We start from the raw sequence: 23,952 nt of genomic DNA, 5'->3' as shown, positions 1-23,952 counted from the left end.
CCTTCGATGAATTGACATGTGCATGTATGTCTCTTTGTGCCACACAGGCTGGATGATAAGAGGGTTCACTCTACAATGGAGAGTTTGATGCTGCCTCTTTGTGGAGGATTAGCAGAGAGTTAGCAGTTAGCCACTTGAGATAGCATATGCTAACATGAATGAAAACACAGAAGCAATGGTTTTTGAGGGGAATACCACAGTAGCCACAATATTTCGGTTTTAAACAGAATAAATTATATGAGTGCATGAATACCATGGTAATACCATACATAGTAGTACTTGGCGGTATGTATAGTTGTATTGTCCATCTGCAGGTCAGCTTGAGCAAATACCCTGAAAGCCAGGAGGCAAATCTGCCACCTTCGCCATTGTGATGCGGGATTATCGCATTCTTTCTTCATCCACTACACAAGCACAGTCATTCACAAGAGTAAGACTCTTATAAGTCTTACTTTCATGGTGCCTTCAAGGTCATACAGTGGAACTTTGGCTTTTAGCATTAATCCGTTCCAAAAGGTCAAACGAGACCCGTAAACCTGATCCATTCCAGAGACCCAATACCCATTTTATAGATAATTATTGTGTATGAGGGGCTGCATGGCGGTCGAGTGGTTAGCACGCAGAACTCACAGCTAGGAGAGCCGAGTTCAATCCCATGCTCAACCATCTCTGTGTGGAGTTTGCATGTTCTCCCTGTGCATGTGTGGGTTTTCTCCGGGTACTCCGGTTTCCTCTCACATTCCAAAAACACTAAACTCATCACACGGTAACTTAACACTCCAAAGGTGCACCTAAAAATATACAAAGATGTACCAATATGAGTTTTGAAGTATCCCATTCTGCATTGTGTCTGAGCAAAGCAGTTCATTGGAGGACATGCGGCATGGAAAGTGGTTAGTGTGCAGGGCACACAGCTAGGAGACTCAAGTTCAATTCCACCCTCGGCCATCTCTGTGTGGAGTTTGCATGTTCTCCCCGTGCATCCGTGGATTTTCTCCAGGTACTCCGGTTTCCATCCACATTCCAAAAACATGCTAGCTTAATTGGCGACTCCAAATTGTCCATAGGTATGAATGAGTGTGAATGGTTGTTTGTCTATATGTGCCCTGTGATTGGCTGGCAACCAGTCCAGGGTGTACCTCGCCTCTCCCATCACCTTCATCATAACATTCACCTTTAGACCATATGGAATCATATGGATTTGTTCTGTATGGGACCTTTTCACAATTAATCGAACAAAGAAGGTTCGGATTAATCGATTCAGAAAATAATCATTTAGTTGCAGCCCTAATGATGATCAATGGCTGTAATCTGTCTGTAGTGCCCCAACTCTGAAGAACCGCTATCCATCTAGCAATGTGTGGATGCCTTCTTTGGTCACTAGATTTCCGTAGAACGAACTGACTAGTTTGTTAGGCACTGTTTTGCCCGTATGATCATTTTTGTCGAAACCCAGTTCAATGTCAAAGTAAACGTGAAGCACAGGGTTCTTGTGATGTTACCTGTCTTAAACACTGTTGACAAATACGTGTTGATATCAGAGCGACATCCGTTTCTCTTGTGCTCCCGTCCGAGCTTATGGTTGGTTACAAGAAAGACTCGCAAAATGGAGCAGGATCTGGATTACGATCTGTCTGCCAGTCCTCTTGTACTTGTTTTCCACTTTTTTTCCTCCCTTCTGAAGTCGGGTGTTTTGATGTGACTGTGTATTCATCTCGGGCCTTCGAGATGAGAACGGCGGATGAGAGCTTGCGTGAATGAATGTCTGGTGTTGGCACATAAATGTGTCCCACGGGTGCTTTCGCGGCGATGCAGATATTTGTGTGCATTCCTTTGAGGAACAATATTTCCCCTGACCTGACTTGGACTTGAATTAATATTTGCGCTGCCGTGCAGGTACAGTTGAGATGACTGCAACTTGCCTTCAGTGTATGATGGAGGAAGCATACAAATATTAGACATATGCAGACTTTAAGCACATACTGAATACTTGGCATGGATATTGTGATGTTTGGCTTTTCACATAGCAACCTCGAGGCTACGGGACTGTCAGCAGGATTGGGTTATACCCCTCCCTCCTTCTCATTTCTCATTTCTCCAACATCAACTCTTTCTCTTTCCTGTCTATATACGCCTACCCTGCCTCTTATTTGTTATATATAAGTATATAAATAAGTAAATAAGTACATTTATAAATTTATGAGTCAGCTTGTCAAACCATTGGAAATCGGAGGAGGTCATTACTCATAACAGTCTTACTCGTGGTGTCATCAAAGAACACTAAAATCATCACACAGCAACTTAGCACTCAAAAACTAGGTAAGAAATATCCAAGAAATGTAATGATATGAGTTAAAAAAAACAGCTATTTTAACTTCTTCCCATAATGCATTCCGTCCCCAGAACCCGGAGGGAGGCTGACATCATTGCAGCGTTCCACCAGCAAAAACCAATGAAATAACCAACGACACTAGTGTATAATTTAAATTATTATGATATAATTTTAATTTTAAATGGGTTTTGACAGGAACAAAAAAAACTCTAACTGAACGCAGTACAAATATTCTGTCACAATTGACAGAACAAATACATTTGATTTATTTAATTATTTTTACCCTTATATTCATTTAATAAAAATAATAAAAAATATAAATATCAAAAACATGTTTTGTTTTAATAATTATTAATAATAATAATTTATTTTTAATTTGTTAAAAAAATTAAATAATAAACTTTTATTTGAGCCGACTCTGGTTCTCGAGTTTGACACATGTTTCTAATAATGTCTTTTCTAATCCCTATTTTGTTGCTTAATTCAAATTATTTTGTCAGCAGCTGTGTGGAGTTTGTTCCTGTAAATATTAATGTAATAAAATAAATATTACAGCTTAGGTCGACATGTCAGAACACGGCACACTGATTTCATGAAAGAGGATTTGACTATTGTGCACACAGTTCTAGCATGTTATACTTGTGTATGAATGGGGTGCTTTTTTTTTCCCTGTGTCAGTTATTATGAGAGCCTTGACCTAAAGCTACATCATGCTTTGAAAGCGTGCACTTTTTGTGCATACGCTCCACTGCACAAGAACCTTTACTTAAGAGCATTGGTGTTTGTCTCATCCTCCCTCTGCTTCAAACTGTTTTCTCTCTAAATGGTGGACCTTTTTTTAGCTCGAGGTGTGCACCTAAAGCTCCAAAAGTGACTACAACGTTGTACCTTAATAGACATTTACTGGACGCATCCCGTTGTGTAGAAACATATCAAGCTGTTGTATTTTAACATTAAAATGTAATTTTTGTATTCACAAGTGAGTTAAAATGGACTGAAAGTCATTCATGTGTATTTAGTTAGTCAATGGCTGACACAGCAGACCATCATTAGTGTGCTAATTAAACACCACTGCTGTATAAAATCTGATATTTCTCAATCCACACTGGTATCATATTATTAGAGTTGCACATTACTTACAGACACAAGGCAGAAGCTTATAACTGCGACCACGAGGTAATGGTAATGGCTTTATTTCATTTGAACATGCATCAGATTACAATTGAATGCATCCCATAATCAGTTCACAGTTCCACATGTCCAAAAGGAGTAGGAAGAAGCAAAGCTTATTAAATCCTACCCCTCCATCTGGTACTTTTACAATCAGTAACTGTTACATTTGTTCACTTCCTGCTTTCCTAATATAAATTAAGTTTAAATTGTTTTTATTATTTTTATCCTAATTAATTTTAATTTTAATTTTAATTTTAATTTTAATTTTAATTTTAATTTTAATTTTAATTTTAATTTTAATTTTCTATTTTTTAAATTTTTTGGTACTTTTAAAATCAGTAACTGTTACATTTGTTCACTTCCTGCTTTCCTAATATAGTTTAGTTTTTTGGGGGTTTTTTTGTCACATACCGAAGTATGAGGTGATATGACCATACAGTGACATAATAGGTATCATAGTAACTATGGTATGAGGTGTCGCCAAAAAAACACCACACCACTTAGCTTATAAGCAGCAAATGTTAAATTACTATATGTTGTGTATATTTAATTTTTAAGTGGCACCTATGAAACCTATACGACTCATAGTCGGTAATTATTTCCTGTTTCTACTTCATGTAAAAATGTTTGTTATTCTTTGTTAATGCCAACAAGAGATACTAAGACCGAAATATGTTCTCAACTACAACTTAACATTAAAACTAGCACTGCCATTACCAAAGCGACTGCTACATTCATCAGCTCGGGGACATCTAGGTGCCCACTTTGCTTTACTTTAGTCGTTGCCAGACTGATGTCTGACCCCGCCTGCAGACTGTGATAAGAACTGAAAGGAGAAACTACCTGTAAATGTCAACAGACTGATAGAAAGAGCAAAGTTTATCATTGATGTTTGTGTATTCATACGGTGTGTTTGCGTTAGAGAGGGTTGTCTCTTTCATGGTTTCATAATACGCGTGTGCGATAAAAGGTAGTTTAGTTTTACTCGCATCAATAAAGAGAGGCCAATGTCTTGATGTTCTATGTTTTGGATCGTCTTTATCTATGTTGCGATACCAACCCTTAATTCCATAAGTGAAAATCATGCGGTATTGTTCTAAATATACCTCCAACGATCGGACTAGCAATCTCACATGATTGTTAGAAATCTTATAAGACTTCAGCTTAGGAGGTTCTAAACAATTGACTGTGTTTTGGGCTTTTTCTTTGTATTTTGATGCCAACCTCGTGACTCATGACATCCTGTTCTTATGCTAATACAGTAATCCCTTATTTATCATTAATTGGTTCCGGACCCAACCGTGATAAGTGAATTTAGGATCCATTTCTAAGCCGATTAATCCTCATTGGAGTTGCAGGGGTCCTAACGTTATTCCTTATTTATAAATAAATCAGTAATGTTAGCGCCTTGAAACTTGTTTAGGACTAAACGCATTTCTAAATGCATTTTTCAACCTTATTAGAGCCCTATAGCCATGAAATAACACCCCTATAGTCACCTTCCCACTCCTATTACCCAACTTTGTAAATATAAGCTATCCTCATTGGAGTTGCAGGTGTCCTAAAGTCAGATTCCTTATTTATAAATGAATCAATAATGAAATATTCCCATAGTTAGCACCTTGAAACTTGTTAAGGACTTTCTAAATGTATTTCCAACCTTATTAGAGCCCTATAGCCATGAAATAACACCCCTATAGTCACCTTTCCACTCCTATTACCCAACTTTGGGTCGCAACAGCTTCTTCTTCTTTCTCTTACGGCTTTTCACACAGCAAATCAATCTCCTCCATCCAACCCTGTCTTCTGCATTAGTCTTCCTCACACCAACTACCCTCATGTCCTCCTTCACTACATCCATAAACCTCCATTTTGGTCTTCCTAAATGCGTCCTACCTGGCAGCATTCTTCTACCAATATATTCACTATCTCTCCTCTGGACATGTCCCAACCATCTCAGTCTGGCCGATAAGACTTTATCTCCAAGGCCTCTAATATGTAATATTCCTATGATCCTATCCATCCTGGTCACTCCCAATGAGAACCTCAGCATCCTCATCTCTGACATGTCCCAACCATCTCAGTCTGGCGTCTCTGACTTTATCTCCAAGGCGTCTAATATGTAATGTCCCTATGATCCTATCCATCCTGGTCACTCCCAATGTGAACCTCAGCATCCTCATCTCTGACATAGTATCCCAACCATCTCAGTCTGGCGTCTGTGACTTTATCTCCAAGGCCTCTAATCTGTAATGTCGCTATGATCCTATCCATCTTGGTCACTCCCAATGAGAACCTCAGCATCCTCATCTCTGACATATCCCAACCATCTCAGTCTGGCGTCTCTGACTTTATCTCCAAGGCCTCTAACATGTAATGTCGCTATGATCCTATCCATCCTGGTCACTCCCAATGAGAACCTCAGAATCCTTCTACCAATATATTCACTATCTCTCCTCTGGACATGTCCCAACCATCTCAATCTGGCCTCTCTGACTTTATTTCCAAGATCTCTAACATGTAATGTCCCTCTGATGTACTCCTTCCTGATCCTATCCATCCCGGTCACTCCCAATGAGAACCTCAGAATCCTTCTACCAATATATTCACTATCTCTCCTTTGGACATGTCCCAACCATCTCAGTCTGGCCGATAAGATTTTATCTCCAAGGCCTCTAACATGTAATGTCCCTCGGATGTACTCCTTCCTGATCCTATCCATCCCGGTCACTCCCAATGAAAATTACGGCCGCAAACAGCAGCCTGTGTTAAAGATTATTGTGCTTCTTGTGCTTTCCTCAACATATTGTTGGTAATGGACTGACAGTATGCTTAAGCACCGTGAGCATTAGCATGCTGATGTGGTGTCATGTTAACATGCTCAATTCCCCTCCGTCTTTGTCTACGTATAATCACCAAATTAATCAAATACTCGCATTAATTTGTAAAACACTTTAACTCATACATGCGTGTGTGTGGCCTCTCTCTCATTAGCGTCCTTTGTCACCATGTGAGCCTTGTTTTGCTCCATTGCTCATATTATTGACAATGCATTTTGACCCACGGAGCGCACTGAGCAGTGAATGGCGACTGGAGGAGGAGAAGGGGGGGGGGGGGGGGGTTGTGTTCGAAGGAGTAGAAGGCAAGTAAGGTTAAGATAAAGTTGCTTTGAACAAATTCTCTCTTTGATCAAGCGGCTGAGCAGTGAAAGGTCTTTCTTTCACAAGTCACTCGACGAAGGAGGAGGAATGGAGATGTGCATTGTTCCGTTTTCTTCCCCGTCTTTCACTATCAAGCCGTTAGCGGCGTGAACTCCCCGGCTTCTTTGTCATGGAGAGTGTCAGCGCCTCTCTTTCACGACACACAAATACACGCATGCACAATGACTTAAAAGTACCACTGTGCATACACACATGTGAATGCTTGCTTTGAATTGGAAGAGCTAAAATGCAGAAGGGGTGTTCCACGGAAAAAAGGAATGTATCTGTATTGTTGCATTTCTTGTGTGTCTTGTATAAACAGAAGTATGTGTGCTGGTGCTCAGTTTCTTATAGGGAACTAACATTCTAACTGATTAAAATATATATACAATATATATTTACAATACTGTAAGCATACTGTCTTTTCCCAAACTATACATCACCCTGGTACTGCGACTTATGTACTGTATATTTTTAAATGTTAATTCATAGCGACTGTCGTAAAACAAGGAATAAATATGACTGCCATCCACAAGAGGTCTCGTTCACTGGATTCAGTGATTGTGGAATGAGATTGGGAGCTTGGTGAATTTGCTTACCGATATAATTCACTTATATATGCTAGGACTGTTTAGCTGTTGAGCTATATATATGACTATATTGACACTTACTATGGTACCCATTATGTCATTGGATGGTCATATCACCTCGTACTTCGGTACGTGACAAAAATAAAATAAAAAATTAAATTAAATTAAATTTAAAAATTAAAAAAAAAATAATTAAAAAACTTTAAAAAATAAATAAAATAAAATTTAAAATAAAAAATCCATACAAATTTTAATTAAAATATATTAGGATAAAAATAACAATTACATTTTTTTTAACTTAATTTATATTAGGAAAGCAGGAAGTGAACAAATGTAACAGTTACTGATTGTAAAAGTACCAGATGGAGGGGTAGGATTTAATAAGCTTTGTTTCTTTCGACTACTTTTGGACATGTGGAACTGTGAACTGATTATGTGATGCATTCAATTGTGATCTGATGCATGTTCAAATGAAATTAAACCATTACCATTACCATTCCCATAATTTGCTTATTAGAGGTGATGGCTTGTTATGTTACTTTAGCCTATTGAGCTTCCCAGGTATGTTCTTTATTCTGTGGTGTAGCTGCATGAATGTTACGTTAATATACCGGTGTTAAATAACTTTAAAAAAATTGCTTTTTTCAGATTAAATGTATTGCTCTTGAATTTTGTGGAATCCATTTAAATAAATGTGCTAGAGTATAGACTTGCAATAATTAATCGATTAATCCATGATTAATCAATCATCCAATTTAGTCAACTGTCGGTATTTGATTAATACATTGATTTAACAATATAAATATCCTTGGAAAACAGGCATTGTATTTCTCCAAACACACAAAGTCTTACAAAGTCATTAGTGTGATGTAATTTCTCATTACACAATTCCTTGCATTATGTCTATTCTCTTACGCCGAACAAAAGAGCACTTCTCACTGGTCCGTCCCGCCGGGCTAATTGATTGTTTCCACTGATCCAACCTTTTTCAGCTCGAGGTTTTATCAGCACAATATCATTAGAGCTGACCTGCAACTGGAGCAAACAGAACCCCAACAGACACACACATTAGGGTTGATATACTGTTATGTATGGTCGTTCTTTTGTAGCCTTTTTAACCTCTAAAAATAGGAGTATCAGCAAAGAGAATGAAGCTGACGGACAAATTAGACAATGAGACTTGAATAGATGTTGCCATGGATGCAACTTTCAGTCACAATGAAATTTATTTCAATGCAAAAGCTTCATCTGGCTGCACGAAAACTCAATGTTCTTGCCTTTTTTTTTGCTCATATTTGAATTTACTCTCTTGGATATTGAATTCTGAAACATTTTTTTTGTCAAATCCTAATTTATCCAGATGGCAAGAAGAAAGAAGCCTTCCAAAATAACAGCGCTTCTGTTGAGTTTCAGCCTTTTCAGCTTGTGTCTATACTAAGGTGGAATACAAACATTCTTACCACTCAGATCAGTTGTCAAGGGAGCTGTGTAGGGGGAAGGCAATTTACCTATGCTATATTTGAGTCACAAAATAGCTTTTTTTCCGGACTCATAAATTGCTCTGGAGTGTAAGTCGCATCAGTCCAACAAAGATAAAAAAAACAGTAACCTCTCCAGCCTAAGTTCACCGAGTTCCCAATCTAATTTTCACGTTACAGAATGGTAGGAGCAACATACTGTCACGAGCCCAGAGCACCCTCTCACAGTTGTCGACGGTAAAATTGCATCAGTCCAAAAAAGACAAAAAAACATTCTGCATATAAGTCGCACTGATCTATAATTTGCATTGATTAAGAAATTATGCAGCCCAAGACTAGCATGATAGCACACTAGGATTGGTATCCGGTTTGTTAGCATGACACGCTAACAGTTACTCAGCCAGACAATAGCATAAAGAACATACCTGGGAGGCTGCAAAGACTAAATTATCATAACAAGTCAGTGAGTCCAACAGTAACCTCTCCAGCCTAAGTTCACCGAGTTCCCAATCTAATTTTCATGTTACAGAATGATAGGAGCAACATACTGTCACAAGCCCAGAGCACCCTCTCACAGTTGTTGACGGTAATCACTGCTTGGTTTGTGTTAGTATGAATTAATGTTTAAAATCATATTCAATTTGTATTAAATTTGGACAAGCCAAACCTCGAAAAATAAGAAAAATTATTAACAATATTTTTAATTAATAATATTTTTTAATTATTAATAATATTTTAATTATTAATAATATTTTTTAATTATTAATAATATTTTTTAATTAATAATAATAATAAGAAGAATAATTTTATAATGTTTGTTTTTATTGCCATAGGATGAATTATTTAGTCAAACTACATACAGTGAAGAAAATAAGTATTTGAACACCCTGCTATTTTGCTATTTCTCCCACTTAGAAATCATGGAGGGGTCTGAAATTTTCATCGTAGGTGCATGTCCACTGTGAGAGAGATAAACTAAAAAGAAAAATCCAGAAATCACAATGCATGATTTTTTAACAATTTATTTGTGTGATACAGCTGCAAATAAGTATTTGAACACCTGTGTATCATCTAGAATTCTGACCCTGAAAGACCTGTTAGTCTGCCCATTAGAAGTCCACCTGCACTCCATGTATCATCCTGAATCAGATGCACCTGTTTGAGGTCGTTAGCTGCATAAAGACACCTGTCCACCCCATACAATCAGTAAGACTTTAACTTGTAACATGGCGAAGACCAAAGAGCTGTCCAAAGACACCAGAGACAAAATTGTACACCTCCACAAGGCTGGAAAGGGCTACGGAGCAATTACCAAGCAGCTTGGTGAAAAAAGGTCCACTGTTGGAGCTATCATTAGAAAATGGAAGAAGCTAAACATGACGGTCAATCTCAATCGGAGTGGAGCCCCATGCAAGATATCACCTCGTGGGGTCTCAATGATTCTAAGAAAGGTGAGGAATCAGCCTAGAACTACACGACAGGACTTGGTCAATGACCTGAAAAGAGCTGGGACCACCGTTTCCAAGGTTACTGTAGGTAATACACTAAGACGTCATGATGTGAAATCATGCATGGCACGAAAGGTTCCCCTGCTTAAACCAGCACATGTCAAGGCCCGTCTTAAGTTTGCATATGACCATTTGGATGATACAGAGGAGTCATGGGAGAAAGTTTTATGGTCAGATGAGACCAAAATAGAACTTTTTGGTCATAATTCCAATAAGCGTGTTTGGAGGAAGAAGAATGAAGAGTACAATCCGAAGAACACCATCCCTACTGTGAAGCATGGGGGTGGTAGCATCATGCTTTGGGGGTGTTTTTCTGCACATGGGACAGGACGAGTGCACTGCATTAAAGAGAGGATGACTGGGGCCGTGTATTGTGAGATTTTGGGGAACAACCTCCTTCCCTCTGTCAGAGCATTGAAGATGGGTCGTGGCTGGGTCTTCCAACACGACAACGACCCGAAGCACACAGCCAGGAAAACCAAGGAGTGGCTCCGTAAGAAGCATATCAAGGTTCTAGCATGGCCCAGCCAGTCTCCAGACCTGAACCCAATCGAAAATCTTTGGAGGGAGCTCAAACTCCGTGTTTCTCAGCGACAGCCCAGAAACCTGACTGATCTAGAGAAGATCTGTGTGGAGGAGTGGGCCAAGATCCCTCCTGCAGTGTGTGCAAACCTGGTGAAAAACTACAGGAAACGTTTGACCTCTGTAATAGCAAACAAAGGCTACTGTACCAAATATTAACATTCATTTTCTCAGGTGTTCAAATACTTATTAGCAGCTGTATCACACAAATAAATTGTTAAAAAATCATGCATTGTGATTTCTGGATTTTTCTTTTTAGTTTATCTCTCTCACAGTGGACATGCACCTACGATGAAAATTTCAGACCCCTCCATGATTTCTAAGTGGGAGAAATAGCAAAATAGCAGGGTGTTCAAATACTTATTTTCTTCACTGTACAAGCATTGACAAATTACTTAAATAATCCAGATTTCTACTCTTGCGTCTCCATAGGTTTTATATTTTAAGTCGCACATCATGGCATTGGAATAAAATCGTCAAGGTCTTCACTTCTATTCAACAAAAAAATGGTGCAGATTCCATAATTCTCAATAGCTTTTATCTCTTTGTTCTGCAGATAGTAGAGGCAGCAAAACCTTCCTCCCAGGCTGACGACTTGTACCTGGATGACACAGGGTCAGGAGGTTACTACCCCGAAGATGACGATGACTTTAACTCAGGGTCTGGCTCAGGTAAGACTGGTGATTGCATGCAGCGTCTACTAAACACCATGGTGTGCTTCTCAAGTAGTGGGGGTGGGCAGTGGTGCCAATGCCAGTGAATAAAGTTGGAAATTGTAGTGAATTGAAGTGAATAATTGTGAGCCACTGCTAGAGACCAGTCTTTGTTATTAATCGATTCCAGAAGGTATCCGAGGCAAATTTTTATCATACAAAATCATGAAAATTCTAACTAAATTTGGTCGAACATTTCAGACAAAAACGTACAAAACTGGGATATACGAAAACAGTTACCAGAAAACAGGATATACCATCGTATTATTAGGGAAGAACTACATTTGAAACACTTCTATGCTAGGACTACGTTAAAAAGCCATAGCATTTCAGTATGTGGAATCAAACTATGGGATGGATTGAGTAAGGACCTCAAACAATGTACAACGATGAGCCAATTCAAGAAACAATACAAGCAGTTGATGTTTGCTAAATACAAGGATGAAGAGTCTTGAACCAGTCATGATGTGCTATATATATCACTATATTGACACTTACTATGGTACCCATTATGTCATTGGATGCTCATATCACCTTGTACTTCGGTACGTGACAAAAATAAAATTAAAAAAATAAAAAATAAAATAAAATTAAAAAAAAAAATTGTTTAAATTTAAAAACTTGAAAAAATAAATAAAATAAAACTTAAACTATATTAGGAAAGCAGAAAGTGAACAAATGTAACATTTACTGATTGTAAAAGTACCAGATGGAGGGGTAGGATTTAATAAGCTTTGCTTCTTCCTACTCCTTTTGGACATGTGGAACTGTGAACTGATTATGTGATGCATTCAATTGTAATCTGATGCATGTTCAAATGAAATAAAACCATTGCCATTACCATTTAACATAGCATGTTTTTGGAATGTGGGAGGAAACCGGAGTACAAATAAAAATAAATAAAACTAAAAATAGTAGTAAAAAATAAAATAAAAAAAAATTAAAAACGTAAAACAAACAAGCAAAAACAACAAAAACTTAAACTATATCAGGAAAGCAGGAAGTGAACAAATGTAACAGTTACTGATTGTAAAAGTACCAGATGGAGGGGTAGGATTTAATAAGCTTTGCTTCTTCCGACTCCTTTTGGACATGTGGAACTGTGAACTGATTATGTGATGCATTCAATTGTAATCTGGTGCATGTTCAAATGAAATAAAGCCATTACCATTACCATTATTTCAAGTAATTATTGCAAGATTTGCTGTTTGGGTTTGTGGTCCAAGAAAGCTAAATAAACCATCAATGCTACCAATGTACCGAAGGTTTAAATACATCGTTTTGTTACGCCTCATATTGTCTCGTTTATGTCGCCGTTTCCCCCAAGGTGGAGGGGAAGAGGTTGCTGAAGAAACTGTGACTGTCAGTATGGTGTACATCGCACCCAAAGCAGCAGAACCCACCAAGGACTCCACCAAAGATTTCACACCCAGAGTGGACACAGCTACAGTCAGGGAAAAGGCCAGAGACATCACACCGAAGAAACCATTCAGAACAGAGGTGAGGTGACAACGTACCATGTCGAAAAGTCATTGTATTATAACGATGTCGCAATAATCTCAGAATCTAAACATCGATATCATCACAAGGAATTTTTACAACTAAAAACTCAATAGTGAAAGAGTCACTAAATTATATGAAATGGTCAACAATCGGTAGAAGTAATAGCGTAGTCAGAACCCCCCCCCCCCCCCAACCCCCTTTCAGCAAGCAGCACAGTTCTCATGGTAACATCACAATGTTCACTCACTCACCCACACACCCGAATAGCTGCTATTTTGAATGAATTAATCATTGTTGTCAATCAATGCGCTTCAATGCAAGCACTTTAAGTAAAACCTGCGTGGGATATGTTACATTGGCATGAGTGGAAAATGTATGGATCACACAGTTTTGCCCTATGATAAATACCATATTTTCCACACCATAAAGCACATCAGATTATAAAGTGCAGTCTCAATTGGGGGGGGGGGGGGCGGGGGGGTTATTTCTATACGCAACCCATACAATAAGGTGCACCGTATTACTGTAGAAACATACAGTTTAAGCGCAGAAGAAGCGCAGAAAAATCTCTACCACCTGAACCGTCCCTGTATTGTATGTTCGAACCCCCTAGCGCTACACGGTCTACAAAAAAAAAAAAAACGGAAGCAAAACAGTGAGTTTAGTTCAACTTTATTCATCACTCACCATATTTTTTTTAATCAATCTTCCCCGACAAATCTATAAGCAAACCTCGGACAACAGTTAAAGCAGATACCTTACTAGCGGATACTACTTCATTGCACTATTGTACATATTACTGTTATATCTTGTTGCATTCATAGTTCTGTTTATAATCATCATACTGTCATCATACTGTTTAGAATTTGTATAATCTGCAATAGGCATACTATAGTCACTTTTATCTCTGTATATATCCACACTGTATCATAGTCACTTCATTGCAATACTGTACATATTACTGTTATTATATTTTGTCACATCCATACTGTGCATACTGTTTATAATCTGTATAATCTGCAATAGCCGTATTATAGTCATTTATATCCCTGTATATATCCACACTTTATCACATACTACAGTATTAATTGGCCCTGTACCCTAGAAACCGACCATGAATGATACGGGAAAAGGCCCAAATGATAGTTTACACTGTTTAGATATAATACATGTAATAAACTGAAAATTTTCTGGAAACAAAATGGTCTTTTGATGAAATAGTACGTGATAATAAGCTCATGATTAAATAGTATGTGATAATAAGATCATCACATGGTTTGTCTGGTATCAGGCCAGGTATCAGGCCCCCAAGTGTCAGTATCAGCCCGAGACCGAAGGTGATAACCTATAAGTATCATAGTCACAGCCTGTTATAGTTTGTACATATATCTGTCCATTTACAGCTCTATTGTATTTCTACATTTACTTACTAATAAGGTACTTATAAAATTGCACTTCTGGTTGGATGCTAACTGCATTTTGTTGCCCTGTGAGCAAGTGACATGAGCAATAACAATAAAGTTGAATCTAATCTAATCTAATGTAATCTTAGCCCAAGTATCTACAATCCATTCATCCATCGCAACCTCACTCTAAATTGTACGTATTACGTCGTGTTCTCTGATTGGTTTATCGCTCATTTATCGAAATGATGACAGTCAATCAAGTGCCGCACTTACCAAAGTTGACAGATTTTGGACTGTGTACACATAAGACGCACTGATTATTGAGTAAATAAAAAAGCCCTTAAGTGTGGAAAATACGGTAAATAGATTGGCACAGGAGATTTCAGTTTATAAACTAAATTCATAAATCACGTTATGCCAAGGTAGTAACCTGTTTCAATGTATAACTTCAATGACTTTGTTGCTTTTTAGTGTGTCTATGACAAAAAAAAGGTTGGGAAAGAGTTCTCTCGCACATCATGTGACCTGCTACCGTCCTGCATCTCGCTCGTGTGCCGTGCTCTTAATACGACGGTGCATCATCCTACATCTGTTTGGGATTAGCTGTCAAGGCTTCACTAAATCAAGGCCTACCTGCTGTCTCTGACACAAAAGCATGGGATAACCCTAACTCCAACCTGGAACCATTCCAGATGCAACTGTTCCTCTTACCTACTTCAGTAGGTGTGTTAATCCACTACGGGTAACGAGGATCCATCCCAGTTTATTCCTCTGCCAGCCTGAGAAGGGTTAGCTTTACTGGGCTCAACATTCTGCGATTGTATCAGTGAGGAATTTATGTCTATGCTGTAGATCTTAATATTCAGCATGTATCCTACAAGAGGAAGAAAGGAGACAGAAATGGAATTGTTCATCGTTATCGAATCATATAAAGCTATACTATTTCCCTTTCTCGCATATCTTTTCCAATCCAGGCTCCAGTGCCGGTTACAGAGGAGATGCAAAGGAACCAGATGACCAGTACAACTAGTGCCCCCGGCTCGCCCCAGGAGCCCATCGAGGTCCGCACTGAAAACCTCTTCCAGAGGACAGAGGTGTTGGCAGGTATGTGGCATGCGTAAAACAGCAGCAACATTTACGTGATATGCTCAAATGCACCGTTCTTAGAACAGAGCGACACACAGAATCTGCCCATAGTGTCCCATCTCTAAACGAACCACTACCCCCTTGCATTGGTCGAAATTGAATTCCGCTATTAGACACTATAGAATTATCACATGTTGACCCACATTTGCCCTCGGTCAGGCGACGTCACACTCCTTCCTTCTCAGCTGCCCCCCCACACAAGCTTCCTTAGTCTCTGTATGACAACAAAGTAAACCAATGCCAAACAGAGCTAGGAGTACCTCAAGTTACCTGTCATCTTCCCTTCAAGTTGGTTCTCTCGACTTTCACATGTGCTCCAACTGCAACAGGAATCTGTCCATGGTGTACCAACTATGAAATTTCACAATGTGCTAACAACTTTTAGAGGTGAACTTGGTCTGACCTTCCCTAGACCTTCCCTGAATGCAAATATCCAACTGTTCAGCGTTTCACTAGAGCTACACACAGAATCTGTCTGTAGTGTCCCATCTCTAAAAGAACCACTACCCCTTGCATTGGTCGAAATTGAATTCCGCCATTGGACACTATAGAGTTACCACATGTTGACACACAGTTGCCCTCTGTCAGGCAACGTCACACTCCTTCCTTCTCAGCTGCCTGCCCCCCCCCCCCCCAACCCCCCAATTCCTTATTCTCTGTATGACAACAAAGCAAGCCAAGGAGCTAGGAGTGCTTCAAGTTACCTGTCATCTTTCCCTCTTTCCCTTCAAGTCAGTCCTCTCGACTTTCACATGTGCTCCAACTGCAACAGGAATCTGTCCATGGTGTACCGACTATGAAATTTCACAATGAGCTAACAACTTTTAGAGGTGAACTTGGTCTGACCTTCCCTAGACCTTCCCTGAATGCAAATATCCAACTGTTCAGCGTTTGACTACTTTTGTATTGTCTATGAAATTTCACAATGAGCTAACAACTTTTAGAGGTGAACTTGGTTTGACCTTCCCAAGACCTTCCCTGAATGCAAATATCCAACTGTTCAGCGTTTCACTAGAGCTACACACAGAATCTGTCTGTAGTGTCCCATCTCTAAAAGAACCACTACCCCTTGCATTGGTCGAAATTGAATTCCGCCATTGGACACTATAGAGTTACCACATGTTGACACACAGTTGCCCTCTGTCAGGCAACGTCACACTCCTTCCTTCTCAGCTGCCTGCCCCCCCCCCCCCCCCCCCCCCAACCCCCCAATTCCTTATTCTCTGTATGACAACAAAGCAAGCCAAGGAGCTAGGAGTGCTTCAAGTTACCTGTCATCTTTCCCTCTTTCCCTTCAAGTCAGTCCTCTCGACTTTCACATGTGCTCCAACTGCAACAGGAATCTGTCCATGGTGTACCGACTATGAAATTTCACAATGAGCTAACAACTTTTAGAGGTGAACTTGGTCTGACCTTCCCTAGACCTTCCCTGAATGCAAATATCCAACTGTTCAGCGTTTGACTACTTTTGTATTGTCTATGAAATTTCACAATGAGCTAACAACTTTTAGAGGTGAACTTGGTTTGACCTTCCCAAGACCTTCCCTGAATGCAAATATCCAACTGTTCAGCGTTTCACTAGAGCTACACACAGAATCTGTCTGTAGTGTCCCATCTCTAAAAGAACCACTACCCCTTGCATTGGTCGAAATTGAATTCCGCCATTGGACACTATAGAGTTACCACATGTTGACACACAGTTGCCCTCTGTCAGGCAACGTCACACTCCTTCCTTCTCAGCTGCCTGCCCCCCCCCCCAACCCCCCAATTCCTTATTCTCTGTATGACAACAAAGCAAGCCAAGGAGCTAGGAGTGCTTCAAGTTACCTGTCATCTTTCCCTCTTTCCCTTCAAGTCAGTCCTCTCGACTTTCACATGTGCTCCAACTGCAACAGGAATCTGTCCATGGTGTACCGACTATGAAATTTCACAATGAGCTAACAACTTTTAGAGGACTTGGTCTGGCCTTAGCTTGTTTTTTTTTCATAAATAATCCAGATTTCTACTCTTGCATCTCCGTAGGTTCGATATTTTAAGTCGCACAGCATGGCATTGGAATAAAATCGACAAAACAGGAATCTGTCCATGGTGTACCGACTATAAAATTTCACAATGCGCTAACAACTTTTAGAGGTGAACTTGGTTTGACCTTCCCTAGACCTTCCCTGAATGCATATATCCAACTGTTCAGCGTTTCACTACTTTCCGCAGTACTTGCCGGTGATTTGTACTACAAATACTAGAAATGGCCTCCCAACTTTAAAGAGGAGTTTTTCCATTGTGGTCTCCCAGCATGCTATACTGCCAGAGTGCTGAATCCTGTGGATCTCGGTAGTCTTTTCCTTTAAGTCTCCCACCTGATCCACTTCTCAGAAGAAATGCTTTTAATAAACTCTGTCTGTCTTCCTCCTTGGGACCGTGTAGAGTTCACACCGTCGTAGGTGTTTTCAAGCGCCTGCTGTCTTGTTTGAGAACACGAATACCATGCTCCGTCTGATCCCGTCTGTCTCCCCTGCATGTCTGAGTTGAACGGTTGATTGGCACCTCGCTTCGGCTTTGTTGTTTTAGCCAGCCCATGTTGATGAGCTCAGCTTCGCACCGACAGCTTGCCTCATATCTCGCTCATTTCATTGCCTGTGTTTTTTTTTTTGTTTTTTTTTTTATGAAAATGCAAATTACAAACCTAAAGTACATCTTCAAACGTGACATTCCATTATTTATCATGGTCAACGTTTTTGATGAAGTATCTGACAGTACGTTGTGGTTCTTCCCCTTGAAACTCGGCAGGAGAGCACTTGTCAGGTTTTTCCCACAGAGACAGCTGAGTGGGTAGTCAATATATGGAAACGGGAGCAGATCTGCAACATATTACAAAGCTGCAAAGGGTCTTGTGAAATTAACTTAATTCTGGAATTTTAGGGGCATTAGTCACGGTCAGGGTTGGACATTCCTTAATGAGGTCTGGGTGGATTCTATTTACGGTTACACCAAAAGGGGCAACATGGCTAAGACTCTCAGCCCGCCCCCGGCCAACATGAAAAATCTAAGGATTGCAAAGAAAAAAAAAACGGTTATTACAACGAGAAGTGATCAATACATGACAGGCGGTGGATCCAAAATCAGAACAGGAGGTCTTCGCCGAGGTGGCCTGTCCGCCCTCTGAGTGAGTCGTATGAAGAGAGCAAATAGTGTACTAAAAGCCGACCTATCACAACACAGCACATCACCACAGCTTAAGGATTTTTTTTAAAGGTTCACAGAGACTGAAGGCTTGATTATGCTCCAGTGTCACGGAAACTGAAACTGGCAAAATGTGTGCAGTGTATGAAAAATGCAGGTCAGGGGTTTCAAACCTGTTTTTTTCTCGACAAACGTTTGTGTAAGTGTGGGCCCTAGAGGCATTTAAGCATGCTTAAAAGGAAGCGAGTGTTTAATTGGGCCAGCAAGAGTCAGCACTGTACTCGGAATGAGCTTGAGCGCCAAGGTTTGAGGCCCCAAGTCTAGAATATGAAAATCATTGATTAATTGAGATTAATTAATTGATTAATTAGTGTAATTAATCAACAATTATTTTGTATTTGATTACAGTTTTTATGATTAAATAAACGTAAATATGTGAGTTGAATTCTTTAATTTCTTAATTTAATTTTTTCTTATTTTTTTTATTTCTTGTATATTCATATTCTAAGGCAGGGGTGTCCAAAATATCCAACATTTTTTATTGGCTCATGGCACATTCAAATACATTCTAAAACTTTTTTTTAAAAAAGGAAAAATCAATTTTCCAAGAATAAAGTCAAAATATTAAGAAAAAAAATAACAAAAATTAACAAAACTGTGAATAAAGTTGTCATTTTTTTTAAATATAGCATTTTGTGGAAAAAGCTATGTTATGGGAAGAAAATAAAAATATTATGGGACACTATGAGGAAAATAACGCCATTTTAGTTAGCATAGAATTGAAGTATTATAAGTATATAAGTAATTATTTATGAGAAACTAAAAGTTGTAATTTTGGGAAATTTAGGTTATAAATAGTTATAATATGGGAATAAAGTCATAATATTATGAGAAGAAAATTTACAAGGTTATTTCAGAAAAAAAGTTGAAATATTTGGGAAAAAAAAGAACAAAGTTGATACTAATAATAAGCTTTTTCAAAATATTAAAGTGGTCACGATGGAAAAGATAGACACCCCTGGTCTAGGACCGAACCAATCGATTAATCAAAACAACCTTCCGATTAATCGACTTTTAAGTTAGCTAAATTTGAACGCTAACATTCTCTTTCTGTGTTTCTCAGCCGTTATAGCTGGCGGCGTGATTGGATTCTTGTTCGCCATCTTCCTCATCCTGCTCTTGGTTTACCGCATGCGGAAGAAGGACGAGGGCAGCTACGACCTCGGCGAAAGGAAACCTTCCGGCGCAGCCTATCAGAAGGCGCCAACCAAGGAATTTTACGCATAGAAGCCCCGCTCCAACCGCCATAACAACGCCGAAAAAGTCACGCAAGGCTGCCGCGGGTTCAACCCTTGGCAGCAGCAGAGAACATGAAATACGACAAAAAAGTTGATTTAAGGAAAAATAGCATAGTGTATTATTAAGCTCTTTTTTTTTTTGTCGCACCCCCTTTTTCTGTTTTTAAAATACAAGCTTTCCGCATTTTATGGTGTCAGTGTATTATATGAAAGGATAAAAAAAAAATAATAACCGACAAGGTATGAACATTAATTGCATCCGCTGACTACTTTTAACGGTAGCAGTGTTTTTTTTTGTTTGTAAGGACAAAAAACAAAAAAAAAAATCAAAAATGGAAATAATTGAATTATACTATCGCAATCCTACTTTCTTGTTTTGTTTTTTTTTTTATTTGTCTTAGCATGTCTGATGTTGAGCTCTAAAGTTGTATTACATTAATTTATCTTTTCTCTGTTGTTGAAAAAAATGCCTTTGTAGTTTTGATGAAGCTTTTTTTTTTTTGTCTTCATATTAACGCTGTTAATAGTCCATGTATATTTTTTCTCCTTTTGGGTTGCAATGTTTTTTTGTTTTTTTGTTTTTTTTTATTGCTCTAACATCCATTTTGAGACAAAAGCGAGCAAAACATCATGTTTATTTGATTCTTTTTTTTTTTTTCTTGGCAGTAATCTTCATACTTAGGAAATTGTGTCAAAGCTCCAAAAAAAATAAATTTTTTTGGGGGTGAGGGGTGCTTTTTTTTTTTCTTTTTTTTTTGGCTCACATAACCCCCCCTCAATGTGTTTGCAAACTCGCATCCTTTCACCCTAACCGGGCCTCCCCTTTTCCGCTCTCCGTTTACCCTCACGCCCCCCTTCTTTTGGAAGTCATATTGGAGCGTGGCCAGTTAAGCCGTCAATGGCCTGCCCTACTTCCTGCTTTTATTTTGCCCATGTTGTTGATGCTTTGGGCCCCAAAGACGTGCTCCATTGAAAGGCCGCTCGGACACAAACACACCGGGCGACATTGGAGCACTACACAACACAACACAACACAACACAAGAAAACCCCTATGGATACCTAGTTTTTACATGCTCACTTCGGAATAAATCAAATTTAAATTTGACATCTTCTGTGTCAGATTGCCTTCCCCCCCCCGCTGTACAAAAGTGTAAAGTAGGTCAAGTACACAGTTTTTACTATGTGTGTCCCTTCAGTGCAGTCATTTCTCATCCTGTAGGACCCTAAAGGTACTATGAACTGTGTGGATCAACCCAAAGACTCACAGTATTCCTAACTCCATGGCCACTTCTGTTTTTTCTCTTTTCCTTTTTTTTTTTTTACCCCTTTTCTGTCCATTTGCTTATTAGTATATGAAAAGATATATAAATACGGTATATATAAATGTATATTCACAAATGTTTTAAACCTTCAAAGTGCCTACCATTCGGGGGGAAAGATTGTGCTCACGGTGAGCGCGTGGCAGGGGTCGAAACGACATTCAGTGTGCATGGATGACTGTAATGGTACCATTTTTTTTAGTCTTACAGAAGCTGACAGTATTGTACCTATAAGTTGAAACAACACTACTGAATAAACATTGTGGCCTAATATCCAATTGCTTGTGTCAACTTTGTTTTGTACTTCAATCCTGGCTAGGCACATTTCACAGGATGCACGGTGGTCGAGTGGTTAGCACGCAGAGACCAGTTTATTCTGATCATAGTATCCCAAAGTATTCCATTATCTATATTTATTTATTTATTCGATATTTTGTCCAACCTGTTGGAAAATTGTCCTGTATTTTACTACTTCTGGTAGTATTTCTCCCAACATTTTACTGTGTTTTGTCGCGTTTTTGCTTGAAAAAAAAAAAATTGCTTTTATTTTTATTTATTTTTTTTTTTTTACAATTTCTCTGACCCTTTTTTTCTGGAGATACATGCACAAATGCGGAAAACGTTAAAGAATCCTTCCAAAAATATTGTACAAAATTTCATCCAAATCCATTCAGAACGATTCAAATTCAAACACACAAGCATAACTTTCACTTCCAATTTATAATTTATATTATATTTATTTATAACGCTCTAACCAAATATATTTCTCTTATTTTAATAACTTAAGAACTTTTTGGGGTTAAAGAATCCTTCTAAAAATATTGTAGAAAATGTCATCCAAATCAAATTGTTTTAAACACACAAGCATAACTTTCACTTCCAATTTATCGAGAGCCTGTCCTCCATGTCGAAGTACAGTCCAGCGCTCTAACACACAAGCATAACTTTCACTTCCAATTTATCGAGAGCCTGTCCTCCATGTCGAAGTACAGTCCAGCGTGCTAACCAAATGTATTTCTCTTATTTTTAATAACTTAAGAACTTTTGGGGGTTAAGCGTCTTGATTTCTTTTCACATTTCTTTCCTTTAACATGGAAAGTGTAGCCGGCCACATGACTTGCAGTACAATAACTAACCTATCTGTTACATGTAAACAAATATCCACACACAATACCCAGGCCAAAAACCCGCAAGGCATGCTGGGTCGCTTCTGGTAGTCTTTCTCCCAACATTTTACTGTGTTTTGTCGCGTTCTTGCTTGAAAAAAAAGCTTTTGCTTTTATATATATTTTTTTTTTACCAATTTCTCTGATCCTTTTTTTTGGAGTTACAAACACAAATGCCAAAAACGTTAAAGAAGTCTTCTAAAAATATTGTAGAAAATTTCATCCAAATCCATTCAGAACAATTCAAATCGTTTTAAACACACAAGCATAACTTTCACTTCCAATTTATCGAGTCTGTCCTCCTTGTCGAAGTACAGTCCAGCACTCTAACCAAATATATTTCAGATAAAAATGCTAAAAATTGATTTGAAACAGACACGTAACCAGTCAGTAATGTTGCATTGACGAAACAATAATCACCACAGGAAGTAACCATCCAGAACAGGAAATAAAACAACAAGGAACTCACTGCTAACATATGATGAGTCTGTGTTATGTCTTAAATATATTATTTTACCTATTTACTATATTGGGTAATATGAGTATAAATGTGACTATAGGGGTGTTATTTCCTGTCTAGAGGGCTCTAATAAAGCAGGTGACAGTGTGACTACACAACACCCTAACATGAGTAACAATGAACCAGCAAAGTCTGAATGACTCTGCCGGGCTTTATAAACCCACTGATGACTAATTGCAGACAGCTGCGATTCACTGCCACAACAGGAAGCACACACTACAAAATAAAAGCACAGAACAGGAAGTAACACTTCTGAACATTTAAGCTTACTTTTACTTTACATTTACCTGTACACCTTCTTGATAGTGGGGGGGGGGGGGGGGGGGGGTTAAAGCTTTTTTCTGCCATTAATTCTTAACATGACTTCTAATCAGGAAGCGACATGCAGATGAGTAATCTTTGTGCGCTCCAGCCTATCATTTAGTGTCCTAATCTCACCCTGTTATGATGGAGATTAGGGAAACGTTAGGGATTAATCTCGCATCGGGTTGCACGCTGTTAAGCGGAGCCACGGGAGGAATGAGAGCGATCGGGCAGGGCTGAAATACCGACTAATCGCTCACAGTGGGGCAGCAGGTTTATTTTTCTTTAAGTAGTGCACTTACTCACGGCTATGACGTGAAACACTCCATGGTGATAGCACTCGTATGTTATTCTTATTCGTTAATGTTTTTATTGAAACAAATATGTTATTTATTGTGCACAATACCCATCTGACTTCTATACTGTCTCACTAATGGACAATATCTATATTGTGTGCTGTTTTTTTTTTTAATATATATATATATAACAATAGTAGAGATGCAACGCTACACATGGTAAAGCTCACATGCATGC

The 23,952-nt window shown here is 38.7% G+C and overlaps 1 protein-coding gene across 1 annotated transcript in view; it reads left to right on the top strand.

Annotated features, from left to right (window-relative positions):
- The window catches only part of sdc2 (syndecan 2), a 51,845-nt gene extending 30,700 nt beyond the window's left edge, over positions 1–21,145 (top strand). The window contains exons 2-5 of the mRNA XM_058047658.2: positions 11,420–11,534; positions 12,904–13,076; positions 15,460–15,589; positions 19,935–21,145. Coding sequence (XP_057903641.2) covers positions 11,420–11,534; positions 12,904–13,076; positions 15,460–15,589; positions 19,935–20,098 — 582 coding nt within the window. The 3' untranslated portion in view covers positions 20,099–21,145. The remainder of the gene's footprint in view (positions 1–11,419; positions 11,535–12,903; positions 13,077–15,459; positions 15,590–19,934) is intronic.
- Positions 21,146–23,952: the final 2,807 nt, after the last annotated feature.

This window comes from Doryrhamphus excisus, linkage group LG7 (genome assembly GCF_037039965.1).
Source record: "Doryrhamphus excisus strain RoL-2023G ecotype Guam linkage group LG7, RoL_Dexc_Guam_v1.1, whole genome shotgun sequence".
Taxonomy (NCBI): Eukaryota; Metazoa; Chordata; class Actinopteri; order Syngnathiformes; family Syngnathidae; genus Doryrhamphus; species Doryrhamphus excisus.
Note: the sequence above shows the minus strand (reverse complement) of the source record. Positions and strands in the feature narration are given on the sequence as shown.